Source organism: Oryctolagus cuniculus, chromosome 12 (genome assembly GCF_051225735.1).
Source record: "Oryctolagus cuniculus isolate XC-2025 breed Fujian yellow rabbit chromosome 12, ASM5122573v1, whole genome shotgun sequence".
NCBI classification, from domain to species: Eukaryota; Metazoa; Chordata; class Mammalia; order Lagomorpha; family Leporidae; genus Oryctolagus; species Oryctolagus cuniculus.
The window spans coordinates 72,135,576-72,160,111 of NC_142878.1; the positions used below are offsets into that span (position 1 = coordinate 72,135,576).

The following is a 24,536-nucleotide window of genomic DNA, read 5'->3' on the forward strand; positions in this document are numbered from 1 at the left end:
AACTAAAAGTGCATCTTTGAACTTTAACACACATAAGATACACTATCTGTATCTCACCAATTGTCTTGTATAGCCCCCATAACGAACAAAATTGAAACAAAATATAGATTGTAAGACACATGCCCAAATCTGTTTTCATATTTGTTTTATAAAATTCAGAAAACATTTTTTCACTGTATCTATACTACTATAAATTCTAGTGCTGCAATAGTATAGGTTTGTCCCTTCTAATCTAATAAACTCATACAGAAGTAAACAATGTGCTGTACTCTTACCAGTGTATGTATCACCCACTCAACCTTTATTTGCTAGCTGCTTTGTGGCAAACACCAAGCAAGTTGCTGAAGAAACAAGAATGAGCTCCTTCTCTGAAATTTGTTTTTATAAATAGACTAATCAATTAACTGAACAACACCGTTTTTAAGTCACTAATAAACCTTGAAGCTAGGTGGAGAAGTCCAGTCTAGTTTTAGCTGTCTCTAATCTAAGTATACATTTTTTCCCCAAGGTAATCCCTATTTGTTTTGCATCGTGATAAGCTTCCCTGTCCACCTTTCTTCCCACACTTCTGACTCTGCTTTTGACTATGATTCTCAAAATCTCTAGTCAACAGGATCAAGAAGTACAAGGACCATCAGAGAAGGAAGGATGAATACTTTCAGGAAGGGCTGCCTATTTACTCATGACTGCTGATGGAATACAGAGTAACTCGAGTACCATCCGCCCAAAAACTACTCTTACTTTCAAAGGAAAAAAGTTCATACATAATAGCACACTGAAGAAAACAATCTTCAAGTTTTAAAATCACTTAGTCATCTCCCCCAACATTTGAAATAACACTTATAAACAGCATTCAAAAAATGTTGTGATAACATTTGTTTGTTAAGACTCAGGGAACATTTTCCCACTTCAGAAAATCCCATAATATATAACTTAATTCTGGAATTAGTGCCACTAAGTGTTTTAACATTCTAACAAACCATGTAAATTTGCTTCCCTCTATTCCCATTACATACATTTTAAATTCAAAATATTGAGACAACTATCTCAAGAAATAAAAATGTAGTACAAGAGACAGGAAATGAAAGGCTAGTCCTGAGATGAATATTTTTTACTATGAATATAAACGTGTCAAATGTTCTGAGAAAAGCTAAATGATATATGGAATACATCTTGTGCTCAAATACCATAGGGTAAGAAAGCTAAAACTTAGGGCTATGTCACTTAAAAGAATATGCACAAATGATCTAATTCAACCAAAATCTAGACTAATGAAAGCACTATCACTCCTGATGTTCCTTTTAGTTTTTTTCATCAGCAGACCTTCCTTTCATCCACTTATTTATTGAGGACATACTGAGTAATGCTAAGCACTGATGTAAGCATAGGCTCTTCTCAAAGATTTTAACCCAATGAAATCTACACAAATAACCTATGATTCGATGTGAAGTATTTAACACCTCCAAATGGCTAGCTGAAGTGGTGATGCAGTTTATTAGAAGGAACTGTGATAGTAACTGTATGGAGTCTAATACTCGTAAGTCTGCAAAAGCTATTTATTTTAAAATATGAAGATATTATTTAGAGAGATTAAGTTGGAATTATTACCTTTTAATATTATACAATGAATTCTATAATCACAGAAACTATGTGTTATTTTTAAAGCATTCTAGCAACTTAGCATAACTGACTAAAGAGAACCTTTAGGCTTTTTCTTCTTTAAGGAACAAAGCTTGCTATTACAATCACATTGACAGTACCATGAAGAAAAAATTGAGCCTAACCTGTTTAGAAGTGGAGATATAATCAAGAATAGAATTAATGGATTTTTCAGAATAGTTTCTTGTGACTGCACTCCGAATATAGGTCAATAGTTGTTTATATCTATTCATCATTTCTGGAAAGTTTGTCTGTGAGGGAAGAAAAAAAATTATAATTAGATAAAGTTTATATGCTAAAATATGTACACATAAGATTATAGTACAAATTACTATATAACTGAAATATAGTTCATACAGTTCATAATATAGCTTTATGAAAGAGGAATATATAGTATTCCTACACTATACTATTATTATATACACATTCTACATTTTATCTTAAGTTTGAAATGACTATATTACTCCTACATAAACCAAATTTTGTGGAGACTATGAAACAAGTACAACAAATTTTCCAAATTTCACATTGTTCCTCATTTAACAAAACATTTATGTAAATGGTAAAAACTACTAAAACTCATAGACTGAGAGTTATAAAGACCAACTTTTCCAATGTCTTAGACCCCAGCTACTATCCCCCGAGATTCATCCCTTCATTAGGAAGCTCTCTTAGAATTACATGTCTTCTTTCTCCCTACCACTGGATGGCTCTGCATAAAAATGTGAAATGAAGAAATCTCTTCAAGCCCCAAGACTCAATTCAAGAAAAGTCCTTGAAAAGAAGTAGGTGGGGAAAACGGACAGAACCATCGGAAAAACTTTGGCATACTCATCGTGTTTCTATTTTTGTCTCTAAATTACACAGTTTTCCTGTATGGGTAAATAATAGGTTAACAGCCTATAAATGAGCTGCCAAAACTCAAGTTCTAGAATACATCTTATAGAAAAAGGGAAATCAGAAAAATATGACTGTCCCAACTCTTCAGATTTTTATCTTGGTACAGAGAAAGGATTTTAGCAAAAAGTTAGTTCTGAATTTATCTCCTTATTCTATAAGTTTAAAGCTAATTTTTCAAAAATTATGCTGCAGCAATTAAAGACTGAAGGAAGACTGAATAAATTGGCTTTAGTTGCAGTGGTGAACAAACAGAGCAGTTGATAATGAACTCTTCAAATGTTTTACCATCTAAAGCAACTACATGGTAATATAATGAATCCAACTAAAAAAGGGGCATGACTGTTTCAGTGTAAAGAAATTGAGTACTGCGACTAGTGCTGTGGCATAGTGGGTGGAGCTGTTGTCTGCAGTGCAGGCATCCCATATGGGCGCCAGTTCAAGACCCAGCTGGTTCACTTCTGATCCAGCTCTCTGTTATAGCTTGGAAAAACAGTGGAAGATGGCCCAAGTCCCTGGGCTCTTGCACCCGCCTGGGAGACCTGGAGGAAGCTCCTGGTTCCTGACTTCAGATGGGTTCAGCTCTGGCCATTGAATCCATTTGGGGAATGAACCAGCAGGTAGAATGCCTCTCTGTCTCTACCTTTCTCTGTAACTCTGTCTTTCAAATGAATAGAATAAATCTTGGGGGAAAAAAAAAGAAATTGAATATTGCCTTGTAATATTCATGCAAATTCCAGTTAATTTGTGAGTTCATTCAACAAAATATTTGAAGTCTTCTAAAGTCTAGCCACTACAATAGGTGCTAGGAATATAACAAAGGAATAAAACAAAGTCTTGTTGTCATGGAGCTTGCAGCTTATTGCAGGAGTGGCGATAGCAGTTGATGTGAAGCAAGCAATAAATAATAGATCATGTAGTAATGTGCACAGAAGGAAAAAGCACAATAATATGAAATTAAACGATGATGGGAAGGATGTTATTTTATATCAGGTGGTCAGGAGAAGATCATCCTGATATTTGGTCTCAGTTGAGCAGAGACCAGAATTAAAATAGCATTTGAGGCAGAGGAAACAGCAAGTAAAAGCCTTCACACAGGGACGTACTTGTGATGACTGGAGGGGCGGCAAGGAGGTTAGTAAGGGAACAATTAGGAAACAGACCAGAAAGGTAGCAAAGGGTGAGCTCGTACAGACACTTTTAGGCCATGGTAAAGATTCTGGGTTTTACTGAGGGGAGTGAAGGACCACTAGAAGATCTGGAGTAAAGGAATGACATAATCTGACTTAAATTTGCAAATGACTACTGTGTTATGAGTTGAGAACAGACTACAGCAGGGCAAGGATGAAGGAGACCAATTAAGAGGCTACTGCAATCATCCAGGTGAGAGGTGATGCTGGCTTGAACCACAGCAGCAGAGTTAGAAACATTAAGTAGCAATTGGATACTGGATATATTCTGAAGATATAAAAAGCCACCTGGATTTGTCAATGGGTTATTCATCAAGTGAGAGACAGAGTTAAGTACTAAAGTAAAATCTTTGTAATAAATTGAATTTATAAACTCCAAAATAAACACTAGTCATTTGTGGAAAAGGCACTCTATAAATAAGGCAGCTAAATAGTGTTCATTTATATCCAAAGGGTAAGTTTTCTGAAACAGAAAACTTTTATATCTTAAGGAGAATATTCTTACTGAGTAGTAATACCGTAGTCGTAACTGCAAATCAGATTGAATACAGAAACAAAGCAATAGAAAATAAGAAGATACAAATGCATTTTGTTACAATGTTTTTACTTATAGAATTTATTTATTAGTTGAATTCCCCTCAAAACAAATCTTACCAACTTGAAGTTAATCTTAATCATCTGTTTCAGTGCTTTAAATCCCCATTCGCCTTTTTCGCCTTCAAGTTCCAAAACCTAAAAAAGGGAATACATTTTTAGTCTAAACACCTAACACATTATTTATTTATTTTTTAAAAATATTTTATTTACTTATTTAATGAGAGGCAGAGTTACAGAGAGAGGGAGAGATAGAGAAAAAGGTGTTCCATCCACTGGCTCAACCCCAAAATGGCCATAACAGCCAGAGCTGGGTTGATCTGAAGCCAGGAGCCAGGAGCTTCTTCCAGGTCTTTCCCACGTGGGTGCAGGGGCCCAAGGACTTGGGCCATCTTCTACTGCTTTCCCAGGCCACAGCAGAGAGCTGCATGGGAAAAGGAGCAGCCAGGACCTAAACCAGCACCCAAATGGGATGCTGGTGCCACAGGTGGAGGCTTAGCTCATTACACCAGAGTGCCAGTCCCAATGCATTATTCTTAAATTGCATTAAATGTGTAGTTTCAAAGTAATTTTACCTCATATTCATGAAAAAAATTTCCCCAAGAATTCTATCCTTTTTCAGTGTCATTTTTAAAAGACTTTAAAAGAAATAAGTCTTATGATGCTTACTTAGTGAGCTTATTTTGAAGTTCCTTCATCAAAAATTACCTCTTGGGGCCAGCGCTGTGGCATAGTGGGTAAAGTCGCCACCTGCAGTGTGGGCATCCCACATGGGCATTGGTTCATGTCCTGCTGCTCCACTTCTGATCCAGCTCTTTGCTATGGCCTGGGAAGATGGCCCAAGTGCTTGGGCCCCTGTACCCATGTGGGAGACCCAGCAGAAGCTCCTGGCTCCTGGCTTCAGATCACTGCAGCTCTGGCTGTTGCGGCCATCTGGGGAGTGAACTAGCAGATGGAAGACCTCTCTCTGTGTCTCCCTGTGACTCTGCGTTTCAAATAAATAAATAAATATTTAAAACACAAATTACTTCTTGATTATATAGTCACAGAAATACTTTCTCCTCCTGAATAAACTCTGCTAAGCATAACCCAATAGTGTATTAGTAAGTCAAGAAATCAAGCTATTTATAATAATGTAACCATACCCATGTGATTGGTACCAAAAGGAACAAGACTGTAGTGATAATCCCTAGTGATTATCATTTGGTTTCCCCTGCCAGAATCATACTAGCTTTTCAAGACAATGGTCCTGCTCCACAGATAGCTTGACTGGATATTTGCTTGTGCTTCTTAATACAAACTTACCTTATGGGGTTATCACTAAGTATTCAAAACACATTTCTGAGACAAAATCACTTGGGACTTAATTTGATCTAAAATATGATTAAGAAAAAATAAAATTTAAAATACAATCAGTTGGGAAAAAATAGAAACCTTTTGGAAACTGCTTAATGCTGCTTTTGGGTCATCTTCTTTTAATGCTTTAGAATTATAGTACTGATTTTCCAAATCCACATTTGGCTCAGAATTACTATCTTCAGAGTATTCCTGTATGTTGGAAAGAAAGAGACATTAGATGGAAAAAAAGAAACCTATATTATAAAAAATGAAAATTATCCATTTATATAAAACAACTTGGTATAATAAGCAAAATGCCACTGATGCTTAACCATTATTTTATTTTTTAAAAAGATCTACTTATTTATTTGAATAGCAGAGTTATAGATAGAAGGAGAGAAGAGAGTGAGAGAGCTCTTTCATTCACTTGTTCACTTCCCAAATGACCGCCAACAATCTGACTGGGTCAGGCCAAAGCCAGGAGCTTCTTCCAGGTCTCCACATGGGTATAGGGGCCCAAGGACTTGGGCCATCTTCTGCTGCTTTCCTAGGCATATTAGCAGGGAGCGAGATTCGAAGTGGAACAGCTGAGACTCGAACTGGCACCCATATGGAATGCTGGCCTGCGCCACAGCACTGGCCCCTTAATCATTATTTTAAAATGGAGGGTGGGAAGAACAAAATATGTATAGTATAATAGAATAATTTTCTTTGAGATCAAAATTACAATTTCTCTATTTCAGATTGAAACCTGAATGAACACAAAAGCTGAGGGGTTAATTTTGTGGTATAGCAGGTAAGGCTTGTGATGCCAACATCCCATATGAGTGCTGGTTTTTGTCCCAGTTGCTCTACTTCCGATCCATCTCTGTGCTAATAACCTGGGAAAAGCAGTGGAGGATGGCCCAAGTGTTTAGGCCTCTGCCACCCCTGTGGGAGACCTGGATGAAGTTCAGCCTGGCCCAGCACTGGCCACTGTGGTCATCCGTGGAGTGAACCAGTGGATAGAAGATCTCTCTCTTTCTCTGTTTCTCCCTCTCTGTAGCTCTGACTTTCAAAATAAATAACTCTTAAACAAAACAAACAAACAAAAAAAACCCAAAAGCAGAATGCAAAGAGCTATTGTTGGCTAATGACCCCCAATTCTACAGTAGTTAAATCTCTGCTGGAGAAAAATCTAGGATAGATATGCTCTAATTAGTTATCTTTCTGTAATATACCCTTTTACCCTCTTAAGCCTAAATATCATTTATATTTACATCATCTAACTAGTGAGAGTGGTAATTCACATATGGCAGAGCAGTCTAATGCTAAGTATAATTATATGCTAATAATACGTGTCATATGTGCATTCAACATTAGAACAGCTGTTAATGTAACTGAACTTTGTAACAAATCAAAGTAAAACAAATGAATTTATAGAATTTTAAATTCAATTCTTAGTGAAAAAAAAGAAGGCATAAAGGACAAGTGCAATAAAACAACTATTTTGTGAGCAGTATAAATAAGTTCTAAATAGTTTCAAGATACTCAAAACAATAATGGGAATTACACAACACACATGAACTGGTATAATGAAAATTATTATTTTAGGAAGCCATAAGAAACAGATTATTTTCACCTCAGCTAAAAGTTCATTGCAAAGGCATAAGTTTATGTTAAGTTAAGAACAGTATGTGGAAATAAACACAAAAAGATGAAAGCAGTATTAGAGTTATTTCCAAATTTAACCAGTTAATAAACTGCTGTATAAAAAATGGAAAATTCTGTAAAGTCTTATAAAAGCAGAGAGAAGTGAAGAATGGTATACTGAGTGTGATAAGCGTTTAGAAGACTAAAAATATATTGACACAAGATGAATTTTTCAATAATCAAAATAATAGCTTGGTAATGTGCGCCCTCTGGAGGATAATTATTTCCTTGCATAAGGACATGAATGACATGTTTTAAGACCGAGAATTCAGCTATTTTTAATATATGAAAATCCCCTGTGCTACTTCTGTTAAGGACAAGATCAAAACTAGGTAGTAAGTAAATTTCATAAAGACTCATTCATTTCTTAACCCATATAATTTAGTTGACTCCAATGAAAATGATCAAACTAAAAAAGCAATTAATAAAAAATAAATAAGGGGCCAGAGCTGTGGTATAGCAGGTAAAGCCACTGCCTGCAGTGCTGGCATCCCATATGGGCACCAGTTTGATTCCTGGCTGTTCCACTTCCAATCTAGCTCTCTGCTATGGCCTGGGAAAGCAGTAGAAGATGGCCCAAGTCCTTGGGCCCCTACACGCATGTAGGAGACCCAGAAGAAGCTCCTGGCTTTGGATTAGTCCAGCTCCGGCCATTGTGGCCATTTGGAGAGTAAACCAGCAGATGGAAGACCTCTCTCTCTCTGCCTCTCTGTAACTCTGACTTTCAAATAAAAATAAGTCTAGATAAATAAATAAGCAAGCACTTCAACTCTATACTTAATAATACTGTGATGTCATCGCTGGGGCTTGACAGATAAATGAGAGAGTTTACTTAATAAAATGGGAGAAGGTAAAGTGAACACCACATTCAAAAATAGCATAAGCAATGGAGGCAATTGAAGAACTAAAAGCAGTCATATTGTTGGAACATAAAAAACCTTAATGAACTACCTTCAAAAATAATTCTCAAATGCATCCAACTTTCTCCTTCTTCCCGAGTTTTGTGTAGAGCCACTTTAACCTCTCCACAAACTATAACATTCTTCCTGTTCTCTTTTGTAACCTTTAAGTTTCAATCTTCTCATGGTAAACAGAGAACAATTTTCATAAAATATAAAATATCTCATTTCTACCCTCAAAAATGGCTTCCCATCGCTCTTACAATCAAGCTCAACCATATCTTCTTTGAAGCCTGCTCTCATTCATTTTGCTGCAACCACCTTGGCCTGAACTCACAAGTGGCTATACTCTTCCTCACTTTTAATGTGATTTTCCCTTCTCGTTCCACTTCTCTTTTAGCTGGTTAACTACAGTGTATTTCAGATCTCAGCTTAACTGCCATCTCCTCAGGGAAGACTTGGAATAAAGAATCACAGCTATATTGGGGCCAGCACTGTGGCACAGTGGGTTAAGCTGCTGCCTGTGGTGCTGGCATCCCATATGGGCAGCTGCTCCACTTCTGATCCAGCTCCCTGCTAATGTACCAGGGAAAGCAGTGGAAGATGGCCCAAATCCTTGGGCTCCTGCTCCCACATGGGAGACCCAGATGAAGTTCCAGAGTAAACCACTAGATGGAAGATCTCTCCCTCTAATTGCCTTCAAATACATTCATTCATTCATTCATTCTCTCTCTCTCTCTCTCTCTATATATATATAAAAACACAGATATAAAACCTAATCTATCCTTTGGAAGTTAGTCCTTCTTGAATTCTTTTATTAGTTTGGAATAATTTATCATAGAATAAACTTTTATTGAAAACCTCACTTAAAACTGTTCAGTAAAACAGAATAGCTTGCTAAAGCAGAATATTACTTTTTTGTACCCAAAGCCTTCAGATCACAGCTCTGAATCTGGAAACAAAATGAAACATTTCAGATTGACACTTACCACAAAAATCTAAAAATCTGAACTCAATCAAAGTCCATTTATGTTTTATTTCTTGGTCCATAACAGATTAGAAAAACAACTAGGCCAGGATATCAGAAGAGGGAAGCAGAAGCTGAGAGGCACACATGAATGACAGGACTGGAATTACAGAGTTTCCCAGAGAAGGGAAACTGAAATACTTTGGAAATTGAAGAGACTACCTTTAATTATATGGAAATTACCACACCAATTATAACATTTTTTTGAATACAGGATCCTTTACATTTCCTGCCATGTCTCATATGAGCCTATATCTTTTATACTCCAAGACTGAGTACTTGCCATTTTTGGGACCTGACAGATTTCAGATCAATGAGATTCTAAACCTTGGATAGTTCACAAGCAAGAAACAACAGTTGAGATATGACTTGATCCAATCATCACCATTTTGTGAATATATATTTTTTGTTTTTCATGTTATATGGATTAAGTGGAATGTATATTTTTCACATAATTGCAATTCAACTTAAACTATTATTGCCCAAATGAACAAATATGAAAGAACTGACACAGATAGTCTCCATGCTGATTTCCAACATGTTCACATGGTTTGAAGCTGCCAATATGACATCACTAATTTGTCATTTGTAGCTCAATGAATCACATTATTACCACAAGTTGTGTACTACAACAAACTATTCTTCAGTTAATACACAGGCATAATTTTTAAAATTGATGACATTTTGAAATGCCTTCAGATGAACAATTCTGTTGATGCTTCTATTCTTTCATAATCAATAATCATGGTCTTAATACAACCATATGTCACTTAATGACAGGGACAAGTTCTGAGAAATGTTTTGTTAGGCGATTTTGTCACTGTGTGAACATCAAAGACTACTTCCACAAAGAAAGACAGTTATAGCACTAAGTGATATCACTGTCACCTATGTGGTCTGTTGTTGACTGAAATGTCATTATGAGGCACAAGACTATATATGCCAGTAATGAAGTATTGCTTACAAAAATGCAAATTAAGTCCTTCCCCTCAACCTACTCATGGTCTATATGCAAACAAAACTACAATGTAACATAATAAAGGCAGCAACAGAGACACAAACTAGGTACAGTGGTATTTCAAAAAAGGAACAATTACTCCTAAGTTAGAGGAAGGAAAAGATACCTGAAACAAGTATAAAAGCATGAAGAAGAGATGTCAGTGATGAGAAAGGGCAGCTGAAATAAAACAAGCAGTGCTAAGGCAAGCTTGAAATAGTATTACACATTTGGAAGAACCATGAATAGATTAGGCTGAAGCACAGAATGTATGTAAAGGGTTAATGAGAGATCAGTTGGATGGAGCAACAAGAAAACACAAATCTACTTAAGATCTAACTGGGAGACATTGACAGCCTTAAGGAAATAATCTTTTAAGAAGAGTACTAGCAATGAAGTAGCCTAAAGGATACTCTTAAGTCAGGCTAAGAGGTGATAAAGTCCTAATCCCAAGTAACAGACTGGGGAGAAAAGGAAGAGAATGGAATAAATAAAGCTGATAAATGATGTTATGATATAAAATAGGAGATTCATCGTGTGGGTACAAGATAAAGGAAAATAAACTTATTTATAATGACAACTGCTTGTAAGACACGGTACCATTAATCAGGATAGGGAAGGGGCAGGCATTTGGGACATCTGTAGCCCATACAAAGTGTCTGGGTTTGAGTCCCAGCTTTGTGTCTTATTGTAGCTTCCTGATAATGGATACCTGGGATGGCTCAAGTATTTGGGAACCTGCCATCCACATGGAAGGCTTGAATTTTCAGGCTCCTGGCTTGAGTCTGGCCCAGCCCTGTTGCTGGCATCTGGGAAGTAAACCAGCAGATGGAATGTCTCTGTTTCTCTTTCTGCCTTTCAGATAAATAAAAATAAATAAAAGATAAAAAAAATCAAAACAGGGAATTTTGAGAAACATTAAGTATTGTTAAACTGAATCCACTTATTCAAATGACTGGGATAATTTGAAAACATTTAAATAAAATGTTTAATAGAAGAAAAAATGAAATTTTAATCAACATATGAAGAATGCTTCGAAAAACAAACTAAGGGAGAAAGCATTTAACCTAGTTGTTAAAACACTGGTGCCCCCCATCCTGATTTATTGGCACCAGGGTTCAATTCCTGGCTCTGGCTCCTGACTCCAGCTTTCTGCTAATGCAGACCCTGGGAGGCAGCAGTGATAGTCCAGGTGATTGGGCTTCTGCCACTCAGGTGGGACACCTGCACTGCATTACTGCCTACTGCATTCAGCCTTGGCCCACCTCTGGCTGTTGTGGGTATCAGGGGAATGAATCAGTGGATAGCAGCTCATTTTCTGTCTCTTTGCTCTCAAATGAAAAAAATGAAAACCTATGAAGATGGGGCTGGCGCTGTGGCACAGCGGGTTAACGCCCTGGCCTGAAGTGCTGGCAGCCCATATGGGTGTCGGTTCGAGTCCCAGCTGCTCCACTTCCGATCCAGCTCTCTGCTATGGCCTGGGAAAGCAGTAGAAGATGGCACAGGTCCTTGGGCCCCTACAGCCATATGGGAGACCCAGAGGAAGCTCCTGGCTTCGGATTGGCGCAGCTCTGGCACAGCCAAGTGGGGAGAGAACCATCAAATGGAAGACCTCTCTCTCTGCCTCTCTCTCTGTGTAACTCTTTCAAATAAATAAATCTAAAAAAACCTAGGAAGAACCTACACAATGTATGAAAAATAAGTATTGTAAAAGGGATTTTAAAAATGCTGAAGTTCAGTAATAGCTCCAACCTACGTAAAGAATAACTCATGCCCAGCAACCTGTGTTCCAGCCATACTACTCAAATCTATTCTTTTCTCCAAATATGTCACACAATTTAAAATCTCCGCTTTGGCACAAACTGTTCTTTTTGTTAGGAATTCTAAACCACCTTTCCTTCTAACCTTCCTGCTTTTCTATTAAGTTTCTCAGTTGCTAACACTCTTGAAAAATCTGTTCATCAAGATTTACTTTCATGATTCTTTGTCCAATTCTTGGAAAGATAATTTTTTCCTCAGCCCTGCTTCAATATGACATGCATCTCTAACACACAGCTCTGTATGTTGTTGTCATCCCCCTTCTGCTCCATTTATCTTCTCAAAACAAGTAACTTTATTACTCATCTTTGCATTCCAACATTGCTCAATAAATGGTTAATTGAAATGACAAGTGGGTGAATGTTCCAAAAGAATGCAACACATAACAGGCAGGGTTATTTATCTATCCTGACTATATGCTGGAATGCAGAAATTACTGAACAGGGTCAGTTTGATAGTCCATCTACTTACTCTTGTATCTGTTACCAATAGGGGACCAAAGAAATGTACTTTAGGAAAATAAGACTCATTAACAATGCTTTCCAAGCCTTGACCACGTCTAGGAAGCTAAGCACACCAAGATATGTGCTATTATCCTTAAAGAACAGATATAATCCAAATCATAGGCAGCCATTTGTGGTTTAGCTATTCATAAAGTTATGCAAGTTTCGAAAACTTTTTTTTTTTAAAGATTTATTTACTTTACTTGAAAGGCAGAATTACAGAGAGGGAGAGGCAGACGCAGAGGCAGAGAGATCTTTCATCTGCTGGTTCACTCCCCAAATGGCTGCAACAGCTGGAGCTAGGCCATTCCAAAGCCAAGCGCCAAGAGCTTCTGCTGGGTCTCCCATGTGGGTGCAAGGGGCCCAAGGACTTGGACCATCTTCCACTGTTTTCCCAGGCACATTAGCAGGGAGCTGGATCGGAAGTGGAGCTGCTGGGACCAGTGGAGCAGCTGTCCATGTGGGAGGCTGGCCTGTAGGGGGTGACTTAATCTGCTATGCTACAGCAAGGGTCCCAGGAAAACTTTCACTCAAGTAAAGGGATCTGGATTTGTTTTCAACGGTGTAAATTAAAGTGTTCTTTAAATTGGCCTGACCTTTGAGTTTTCAAATTCAATTTCTCAAGGAGAGACATAATAAAAGTCATTCGATCTGGGCTTTCCACTAATTTGTATCACAAAATCACTTATTTTTAAAAATATTTATTTATTTGAGGGGCAGAGAGGTGGGGCTGGGGAGGAGAGAACACTCTCATCCACTGGTTCATTCTGAAAATGCCTGCAATGGCCCAGAAGTTGAGAGATGGGAAGGCAATCCAGGTCTTACATGTGGGCGCCATCATTGCTGCCTCACAGAGTCAGCATTAGCAGGAGGCTAGAATCAGGAGCTGGAGCCAGAAATTGAACCTAGGTAATCTGATGTTGGTTGCAAGCATCTTAAATGCTAAGCTATATGCATGCCTATCCTATTAATTTAGATACATCACATCACTCTTGTAATTTCCATTTTGAGAGTTGAATCCAGGATAAAGTTTCTAAATTTTACTGAGTCAAGTATTCATCGAGATATAACATACAAAGATAAATCACTCTGCTGGATATTCATTGTTAGAGATGTAAATTACCAATGACAAGGCTTCAATTTATTTTTGCCATTTATTAAATTTATATATGCTAATTGTTAAATTATCAAATGTATTAATTTACCACTTAAATCTAAATAATATAACTATTTCTTCTTAGCATGTATGAGTTATCTACCATTACTTAATGTAGCTATCCTTGTTTGAATCTCTCTAATTTCATTCTACAAGGTATACCTATGAGGTATACATTACAAATTAATTAATACATTACAAATTAATACTTTTCTTTGATATATTAGCTTTAAGAAACAGCTCCACTTCCAAGCTAGCTCTCTGCTAATGTGCATGGGAATGCAGTGGAAGATGGTCCAAGTGCTTGGGCCCCTGCCACCCAAGCAGAAGACCCAGATGAAGCTCCTGGCTTTGGCCTGGCCCAGCCCTGGCAGTTGTGGCCATTTGGGGAGTAAGCCAGCAGATATAAGACCTCTCTGTCTCTCCCACTATCTCTGTAACTCTGTATTTCAAATAAATAAGTAAATCTCAAAAAAAAAAAAAAAAAACAAACAACAAAAAAACAAAAACAAACAAAAAAAAACAGACAAACCAGGAAAGTTTATTTTGGTCAAAAAAATTGAAATCCATGTAGTATTTTCATAATATGCATTTCCTACAGACTTTTTGAAGTACTCTAATATAGTCTTTGAATATTCACACTAAATAATCTTTAGGATAAATTAAAAAGCAAAGTGTAGAACAATATGTAATATGCTATATTCTGGTTAAAAAGGGAGATGGGAGATAACATGTATATTTAGTTATTTAGTTACTTATGGAAGGAATAGGAACTAGTTTGAAGAGGAACAGCAGTGGAAACTTAAATATATTTTCTTTTATATTTTCTGTTTTTGAAACATGTGCATGAACCATTACCTAGTTTAAAAAGCTAGGTTAAACATTCTTCAGGTTCCAAAGACAATTTTTGAACTTTAAGAAGTCAATTTTGCTTTCCCAAGACTAAAGTAACGTTTCTGTTCATCATTTGTAGACTACGACCTATCCACAACCACCAACAATAAAATACAGGTTCATTGTGAACAGTTTGTAAGAAATTAAAAAAAATTAAAAACTAAAATCACCAATAACCTATTTCCAGACATCATTTCTAATTTCTTTCCCACCTAGCAAAACTGGGATAATATGTATTACATTTTCTTCAATATTTTTTAAAGCTTAATATTTACAGTGAATATGTGCATAGTGCTGGCAATTGACCGTTGAAAATCATCTCTCTGATCTTATAAAAACGATGACAATAAGAGATTCTGTAAGATATCCTGTGTTGGGGCTGGCTCTGTAGTGCAGTGGGTAAGGCTGCCGCCTGCAGTGCTGGCATCCCATATGGGCGCTGGTTCGAGTCCTGGCTGCTCCACTTCCGATCTAGCTCTCTGCTGTGGTCCTTGGGTCCCTGCACCCACATGGGAGAAGCTCCGGGTTCCTGGCTTTGGATCAGCACAGCTCCGGCCGCTGTGGCCAACTGGGGAGTGAACCAGTAGATGGAAGACTTTTCTCTGCCTCTCCATCTCTCTCTGTGTAACTCTGACTTTCAAATAAATAAATAAATAAATAATTTTTGAAGATATCCTGTAGCTAAGATTCATCTCCTTTTTCTTTGAAAAAAAAAAATGCAGATTAAAAAAAAACAGTAGTAAAAGTTTACAGTATTACACTGCTACAGAAATGAGTGCTTAGCCTAGTGGTTAAGATGTTAGTTAACCCATATTGGAGTTCGTGGGTTCGACACTCAGCTTGGCCTCCGGATTACTACAGACCTTGGGAGGCAGCAGTGATGACTCAACTAATAGGGTTCTTGCCTTCCATATAGGAGACTCAGGTTGGCTACTCTCCATCTCAGTCCTGACTGGTGCAGGCATTTGGGGAATGAATCAGTGGATAGGAGCTCTCCCTGTCTTTCAAATACATTAAACAATAAATCCTGCTATATATTAAGACAAGAATAACACTAGTATATATTCATTCACTAATCCTGACTATGAATATGACTAAGAAAATATAATGAGGTTCACAACTTGGTAACACAGTTAACTAAGTCGAATTATTCTATTTTTTGAACAATGTTTTACCTTTAATACATATAAATAAAATTTCAAGGATACTTCAAAAACTTCATGAGCAATGAAATTGAAATAAGCTTATTTTGGTGTACACAATTTGAAATCCACACATATGAGGGTTTCTCAAAAAAGATCATGGGAAATGTGTACTATGAAAAAACTATGCTTGGATTTCAATTTTTTCTTGCATCAAACTTATCTTTTAATTCCATGATTCCACATACTCTGTGAAATACCCTGGTATAACAGGACTTACTGAAGAATAACTTTTGGTATTAAGTCATTTTATTTTAGTATCAGACCAGCAAATAACCTACAAATCCAGAAAATTAGCATTGGACTAAAAGGCATTTACTAGTGCCATCTCCAACCTCTCTATTCAGTTACATAGATTACTATGCTTAAAAAAATGCCTGCTTCTCCCTCGTATAAGTTAAACAGACCTTAGAGGTACGAGGCAAGCATATTAAGTTCCTTTTACCTTTGTTTCTTCTTTTTCCTTTTAGATCTTGGGCACAAATTGTTATTTACTTTCTTGGATAAAAACAGTCAAGAAATATTTTTAATTTTTCAGGTGATAGTCTAACTACTTATTTCCACTAGGTTGGGCAAGAACAAAAAGCGAGTCAGGTGTTAAAATTTATCATTGAAAAACTATAAAAATATGGTATTAATGTGGTCAGAAACACTCAGCTCTAGTCAATATTTTAACTAAAATGAGGTGATGACCAATTTTCCAACAAGCTTTTATTTTTTTCTCTCCGTAAGACAGCAAGTCATTCTTAGACTTTTAAAATCCTAAGCGACAGAAAAAAGACTCAAGCAAAATAACTATTAAAAAAAGGGGGGGGGGGCAACACCTTGGCTTGCAGTGCCAAAATCTTATGTGGGCAGTGGTTCAAGTTTCAGCTGCTCCACTTCCAATCCAGCTCCCAGCTAATGCGCCTGGGAAAGCAGCTGAGGATGGCCCAACTCCTTGGGCCCTGCACCCAAATGGGAGACCCGGAGGAAGCTCCTGGCTCCGATTGGCCGTTGTAGCCATTTGGGTGGAATCAGTGAGTGGAAGACCTCTCTCTCTAACTCTGCCTTTCAAATAAATTAAATGAATCTTCAAAAATAGTTCTCCCATGCTGTGGCGCAGCTGGTAAAGCAACCGCCTGCAGTGCTGGCATCCCATATGGGCACTGGTTTGAGTCCCGGCTGCTCTACTTCTGGTCCAGCTCTCTGCTATGGTCTGGGAAAGCAGTAGAAGATGGCCCAAGTCCTTGGGCCCCTGCAGCCGAATGGGAGACCCCGAGGCAGCTCCTGGGTCCTGGCTTTGGAGTGGTGCAGCTCTGGCTGTTGCGACCAATTGGGTAGTGAACCAGCAGATGGAAGACCTCTCTCTCTCTCTCTCTCTGCCTCTCCTTCCTCTGTGTAATTCTGACTTTCAAAGAAATAATAAATCTTAAAAAAAAAAACCTCTTAGGCAAAAGCATAAAATGGCAATATACAACATATTCCTTGAGTCTTCTTTTTAAACATATGAGGATTTAATAGGTTATTTTGGTTCAAAAATTTTGAAATCCATGCAGAGTTTTTTCCTAATACGCATTTTCATGAACTTCTTTGAATTCACGCTGTTTAATGATTGAAAAATCAGTTACTAAGTTTTCTGAAAGTTTTAACTATCTGTAGATGGGAGTAAGAGCTTCCATTATTTAACACCTGATTGGGAATCCAGAATGTTATCTACATGAGAGGGAGATTAAGGTGAGGGACAGCTATTTAAAAGAATGCTGAAAACCAAAAAGCCTCCCCCAAAACCCCCAAAAAGTTAGTCAAAAAAATTTTTTAAAAGTCAAAACAACTACATATACTGTCATGTAGTATAGGCCCTAAAAGGCTGTGGAACCATAGCCAAATTAAAACACCATATGTTTAATTAAAAATCTTGCAAAAAAGAATGGCGTATTTAATGAAACAATAAGATTCTCACTGCTATTACTACATTGATGATCTTCAAGTTAATCACACTGTAGATAAGTGGCTATTAAATAGACCATTGCTTACGAAAGAGATGGGCAGGAATATTTACAAACACAAACACGTGTAAAAGAAACACTTTGATAGCTACAAAAAGCCTGAAATACAAATAAACATGTAATAATAAAAATAACACAGATCCCACAAGTAATACAAGCTTAATGAACTGAGAGCAGCACTACAACTGGTTTGGGTCGCATAAATGGAAATGTAATGTAGAACCATAACTATTAGCAAAACTCCAACTAAAGAATTGTCTAAATCTATTATGATTTTCAAGTAACAGTAAGCATTTCCCTATTCCTTTTACAAAATGTGCCTTCTTCTAGAATGCAAAGATTAATTTGAGATGACTTATGGACTGTCCTATACAAATATACATTACATACAAATTAAAAACAAATATATTCATAACTTGAGAATCTCGGGCACTAAGATGTTAAGATGAGACACACTTCCCAAAGAATCTACTTAACAACTTGATGATAATGCAGCATCATTACAATACATAAGAACCAAACAGCCCACATTAAAAGAAAATGAAAATAAAAATTAAAAAAAAAAAAGGCAAAAAGCAGCAAAGCAAAGCTGGCGCTAATTTTTGGTCAAGATAATTTGTCTTGGTTCCCAGATAATGTTTTTGAAAAGCAACCAGAAATGTTATTAAGCGCATTCTTAAATTAAACCTTCCATCTTTAAAAAGCACCAGTCAAGTAGGTAGATCCGTTTATTCCTACCCTGTTGATATTTTAAACTTTGAATACTGGGTAATTCCTAAGTTAAGGAAAAAGCCATTGGTTCAATCCCCTTACCCCTCCTCCAAAACAACAAGCCAGGCGGCAGCAGCAGCAACACCTCCTCCCCAGCTTTTCTCCTTAAAGAACCGAACACACAGTTCAACAACTTTTGCAGTTCTCCTTGTTCTGACCTGTCCACTGCACCTCTACCTGGGACCAGAACCGGCCCTGGACAAGACTGTGAGGTCGCTACCTCCAGGAGACTCACAAGTAGCGTTTCCGGGCCAGGCCTGGCAGCAGGATGGCCCCCCAGTTCTCAGACTCTTCTCCCAGCATTTAACAACCTGCTCAGTTCAAGTGTGAAGCACAAGGGCCCGGAATGCTGGGCCCGAAAGGGCAAAGCCAGGGCCTAGACCGCTGCACGGTCCCTGAGGCGTCTCGCGTGGAAGGGAGGAGGCAGGAGGCAGCGAGAACCGGAGGCCCGCGGTCAGGAGCGTCCGTGTAAACCAAGGAGGCGCCTGGACTCGGAACGCAATGCCTGGGACCCCCTTAGCAGCCTCCCTGACCCTCTCTTGCCCCCGTGCTGGAGAAGCAGGGCCCAGGCCCGGTGCGGGAAGGGGGAGGAGGTAAACCCGTCCTGTCACTACACCGGGACAAGCTGGAAGGGGCACATGCTCCACAGGGAAAGGCCGCGGCCACCACAGCCCCGGCCCGGAAAGCCAGACACCATCTCCAGTCCCAGCATTCCGTCCCCTGCGCCTCACCAGGTCGTAGTCCTCCTCATCATCGCACATGAAATCATCCTCCATGTCAGACATCTTGGCCGGGTGGGGGGAGGGGGAGGAGAAATTGGAGACAACCTCCTCCCACAATCCTCCGCGGCTCAGCGCGTCACTCCCAGCTTCTCTTCGCCTTCCCGTGGCTCTTAGAGGAGCTGCGTTTCCTCCCGGAACCAATGTGCTCAGCACCGAGAGGATTAGCTACGACGCCAAAAGGAGGCACACGACCCGGCTCTTCCTGCGAGACGGTTGGTGCCTTAGCAACTAAACATAGCAACTGGGGAATCGGAACCTTGCGCGCTGGTCGAGCAGTTTCCAGCCTCCAGCGTGAGGGAACAGTTCTCTTTTGCCTGCGAGTCTGGAACTATCTCATTCTGGTCAAAGAAAGAGCCAGTCTAGGACCAGAAGCCTTTCGCGGGTAAAAGGCAGAGAATGACCGTGCTGTATGACAGGTTGTATTATTTTTGCCACCGTTATCTACATGCATTTGGTCCACACGTTGCGGTGGATGTTTTGTGATGGTTCGCGACCCTTTCAGCAACACAGTTGACACGCAATGTTGGTTATATTTGTAGTCGGGGAAACAATTAAGTGGATATCTCAAAGTAGGTATACTCGTATGTCAACAGTTGAGGCGCCTTAAATCTTATTGGGTTATAAACTGACCTTTACTGCCTTGACGAAATTAAGGTAATAGTTAACGACCTATTTTTAAAAGTTGCATTTTTCTTGCACAAAGCCATGAGCAGAAAAAAGAGAAAATATAAGAGGAAAAACTGTTTATCAGACAGGTAGCTTTTTCCATATCAACGTCCGGTTTTGTTCCTTTTAGTCTATAAACATAGTTGTGGCCCAGATGTAATTTTGGATTCTGTTTACACCAATTTTGTAGAGGCAGGGGCCGATATATTCTTGACAATTACTGTTTCAATGGTTATGTAATAATCCCTCCTTTGCATGTAGCAGCATGCTCTAATTTATCCATTATTACTGTACATCCAGCATGTTGCAAAAATAGCACTATTTGAAACAATTCTTAAGTGAATATCTTTGACATTTTATTTTTTCTTAGAAAAAATATCCAAGAAAAGGAATTACAGTCGGGTTTTTTAATACTCACTGGATGTTGTGTCATAATTCTTATAAGAGCAGTAAGGCAAAGCTAGGAACCTGCAGCCCAATTCAGGCCTCCCACTTAGGTGGAAGGGGCCCAAGTACTTGAGCCCTGACCTGCTGCCTGTCAGAGTGTGCATTAGCAGGGGTTGAATTGGAAGTGCAGTGGAGACTGAAACTCAGGCACTCTGATAAGGGATGCGGGAGTCAGGTGGTGACTTTATGCTGCCCCAAATACCTACCCTCACATAGATGGGGCATAGATGGCGCCACAAGTAACATGGTGCCGTTTTACTAACACATACTGATTCCATGTGTAAAACTGTGTGATGATTCACATTGAATTTATTTACATAATTTTCTGTTTTTAATTGGAATTCCTTACTCCTGTAATGAGGAAAGGATCATGCAAGTAAATTGGTGACTAGGAACACTAGGAAAATGGATGCTGAGTTTTGAGCATAATTTCCTTGGCCATAGCCAAATTTATTAAGCCCAATTTGGAAATTTGTTAAAAGCAAATGAAAAGGCATTCACAGTCCTTAGCATGCTATTTGGGTACATAGGTATTAGTAAATGCTTATTGAATAAACATGTGAATGAATTAATCTTTTTGTACAGGGAATGTGGAGAAATCTTTCCTGTCCTTAGGAGTCCATTTAAATGTTATCTCATTTACAGAGCCTCTCCTGAATACTTTGAGTAGCTAAGATATTCTTTTTTACTTTTGTTGACATCAAGTTTATTCAATCATAAATAATTGAAGAATTTTTGTTTATTTGAAAGGCAGAGTTACACACATGCACATACACACACACACAGAAATATCTTCCATCTCCCCAAATGGCCGCAACAACTGGTGCTGGGCCAGGCTGAAGCCAGGAGCCTAGAACATGGATGCAGGGGCCCAAGGACTTGGGCCACCTTCTGCTGCATTCCCAGGCTCATTAGCAGGGAGCTGCATTGGAAGTGGAGCAGCTGAGACTTGAAGTCCATATGGAATTCTGGCATCAAAGCAAGCGAGGACTTTTTTTTTTTTTTAAAGCATTATTGGAGTATAATTTAGCAGCTTTATTGAGGTACATTAAGCTGCACATATTTAAAGTGTACAATTTGGTTAGTTTGGCTATGTATACACCTGTGAAACCATGAGCATACCAAGATATATTTGTCACTGCAGGAGTTTGTCCATAGATTACTTGACAATTCATCTCCTCCCCCACTTCACTTAAGCAACCACTAATCTGCTTTTTGTCAACTATAGATAGGATTACATTTTCAGGAATTTTATATTAATGGAATCAGATGGCTCATTTACTTAGTAAAATTATTTTGAGATTTATCTGTTGCTCCATGGGCCAATTGGTTGTTTCTTTTTATTGCTGAGTGTTCCATTGTATGGATCAACCACAATTTATCTTATCCATTTACCTTTTGGTGATGTTTGAGTTTTTTCAGTTTGTGGCTAATATAAATAAAGCTGCTAAGAATATTTGTGTCCAAGTTTTTGTGTGGACAGAGGTTTCATTTGTCTTCAGTTATGTGCCAGACAGACTATAAGGTGGCTGCCTCAGTATCTGTGCCTTTGGATAAGTCTTTGCACCTTGAGCGTAGGTAAGATCTGTGACTTGCTTCTGTCCAATACGATACAGCGGCAAAGGTGATGTGCATGATTATGTGTACATGATTACGTTACACAGGTTGTTACATCTATTCTGTTAGGAGAGATTTTCTCTTTGTTGGCAAGTGCCCATGCAGCGGGACCCATGTGGCAGAGAGCTGAGGGTAGTGCTGGGCCAACAGCCAGGATGAAACTGTGGCCTTCAGACTGACAATACACAAGGAACTGAATCCTTCTCTACTTGAACTTCAGTTAAGACTGTGAGTCCATAAAGTAGAGGACCTATCTAAGCCATATCCTGCCTCCTGAGCCACAGAAATTGTGCAATAGTAAATGTGTATTACTTTATACACCTAAGTTTGTAGTAACATTGTAATACAGCAATAGATACTAATATGGGTAAATACCAAGTAGTGAAACGGTTGCATTATATGATAGGTATGTGTTTCAATTTTTATGCAACCCTCAAATTGTTTTTTTTTTTAAAGATTTTATTTATTTATTTGAAAGAGTTGCAGAGAGAGAGAAGTTGAGGTAGAGAGAGAGAGAGAGAGAGAGGTCTTCCATCCGCTGGTTCACTCCCCAGTTGGTCATGACAGCTGATCCAAAGCCAGGAGCCAGGAGCTTCTTCCAGGTCTCCCATGTGGCTGCAGGAGCCCAAGGACTTGGGCCATCTTCTACTGCTTTCCCAGGCCATAGCAGAGAGCTGGCTCGGAAGTGGAGCAGCCGGGTCTTGAACTAGCACCCATATGGGATGCTGGCACTACAGGTGGCTGCTTTACCCGCTACGCCACATTTGCCAGCCCCCAAATTTTTTTCTTAAGTGATCTTACCTTTTTGTGTATTTGCCAGCAATGTATAGTAGTTCTGGTTGCCTCATAGCATTGCCAACATTTAGTGTCGTCAGTCTTTTTAATGTTAGCCACTCCCACTCTAGAAGGAGTATAGTAGTATCTTATTATGCTTTTAATTTTTATTTCTTTAATGATTATTTTTTAAACATTTATTTATTTATTTGAAAGGCAGAGGTAGAGAGAGAAAGAGAGAGGGAGAGAGAGAGGTCTTTCATCCACTGGTTCACTCCCCAAGTGGCTGCAATGGCCAGAGCTGCTCCTATTCGAAGCCAGGAGACAGGAGCTTTCTCTGGCTTCCCAGGTGGATGCAGGGGCCCAAGGACTTTAGTGTTCTTCTACTGCTTGCCCAGGCCACAGTAGAGAGCTGGATCGGAAGTGGAGCAGCTGGGACTCGAACCAGCACTCCTATAAAGATGCCAGTGCTGCAAGGTGGAGGCTTTACCCACTGTGCCACAGTGCTGGCCCAGGTCATGAAATATTCAGAGGGTTTAACTGAAAAGAGCTTAATGAAGGGACTATTTATATTTACATTGATGGAAGCAGGCTTAAGGAAAAAATTAGGAGGTAAAAATTCTAACAGCAGGCTGGGAATCATTATCACACCTTGAAGGCTTGAAAGGGAAAAGGAAAGAAATGGTTTTACCAGAGCCTAGAAAAAGGAGGGAGGCATGGAAGATAAAGCTTCCCAACAGCATCTGTGATTGTAGAAAAACACAATGACTGCCACAATCCCCTGTCAAAGGTGTGGTAGGAGGTTGGGGAAACACATATGTCGGCCTCAGTTCTCTTACACCCTTTTAGTCCTTCCCTGAGCAACCCCAGCCAGCCCCAGTAGCACAGAGAAGGGTGGAAAATGGATCCAGATGTCATACAGGGGTTAAATAGCACAACATTATCTCGTATAATTCATCTATAGCATAAATTGTATACTTCACCAAGGAAAGGAATTTTCTGTTCTCCAAAGGCAAATTGGTGACTTTTGTTTTTGGAGCATAGCCCTTGATCTTATGACCCTACTAACTGACTTAGCAAAATGTTATTTCTGCCTACTGTTAACACTCACTCCTTCCTGCGAGGAGTTCTATTTGCAGGATCTCACTACATTTCCACTTCAGGCTTGATGTCCTTACCTGGTTAGTTCTCTATTTAGTCTGTCATGGTTTCTTTAGAGTAAATAAAATGGTGCAGGTAAATGAATGGTGTTTGCAAAGTACTCAGTAAATGGATCATAACTCAACTACTCATACTAAGACCTCAGAATGCTCTGCACTGCAGTTAACATCTTTCATCTCTAAAATTGCCATAGAAGTAATGAGCAAATAGAGATAACTAATAATTGAAGGAGTCTGGAATACTCCACCCCCAAATATGTCACTTTGACATAAAGATTATTTTGAGCTGAAGTCAGTTGAGAACTAACAGCTGCAGAAAAGTTCTCTGCTCTCTCATTATCTGCCTAAAAACATGATATAAAGCTTCCTTTGTAAAGATAACATAAATATGCCCCCTCTCCTACACCAGGATGCAAAGAGCCAGCACAAATCCTTGCTGTTAACCATGCCAAATCCTTGCTGTTA

At 38.8% G+C, this 24,536-nt stretch overlaps 2 protein-coding genes across 4 annotated transcripts in view; one reads left to right on the top strand and one right to left on the bottom strand.

The window, feature by feature from the left end:
- Window positions 1–19,552, bottom strand: part of COPS2 (COP9 signalosome subunit 2) — a 33,063-nt gene extending 13,511 nt beyond the window's left edge. The window contains exons 1-4 of one of the 2 annotated variants that reach the window (XM_002717812.6): window positions 19,357–19,552; window positions 5,775–5,888; window positions 4,401–4,478; window positions 1,785–1,910 (exon numbers count right to left, since the gene is read on the bottom strand). In XM_002717812.6, coding sequence (XP_002717858.1) covers window positions 1,785–1,910; window positions 4,401–4,478; window positions 5,775–5,888; window positions 19,357–19,410 — 372 coding nt within the window. In that variant the 5' untranslated portion in view covers window positions 19,411–19,552. The remainder of the gene's footprint in view (window positions 1–1,784; window positions 1,911–4,400; window positions 4,479–5,774; window positions 5,889–19,356) is intronic. The other variant, XM_002717813.6, reaches the window with a different exon arrangement.
- Window positions 19,553–19,633: 81 nt separating this feature from the next.
- GALK2 (galactokinase 2) overlaps window positions 19,634–24,536 on the top strand; it is a 145,429-nt gene continuing 140,526 nt past the window's right edge. Inside the window, exon 1 of one of the 2 annotated variants that reach the window (XM_008269030.5) lies at window positions 19,634–19,823. In XM_008269030.5, coding sequence (XP_008267252.1) covers window positions 19,804–19,823 — 20 coding nt within the window. In that variant the 5' untranslated portion in view covers window positions 19,634–19,803. The remainder of the gene's footprint in view (window positions 19,824–24,536) is intronic. The other variant, XM_051822383.3, reaches the window with a different exon arrangement.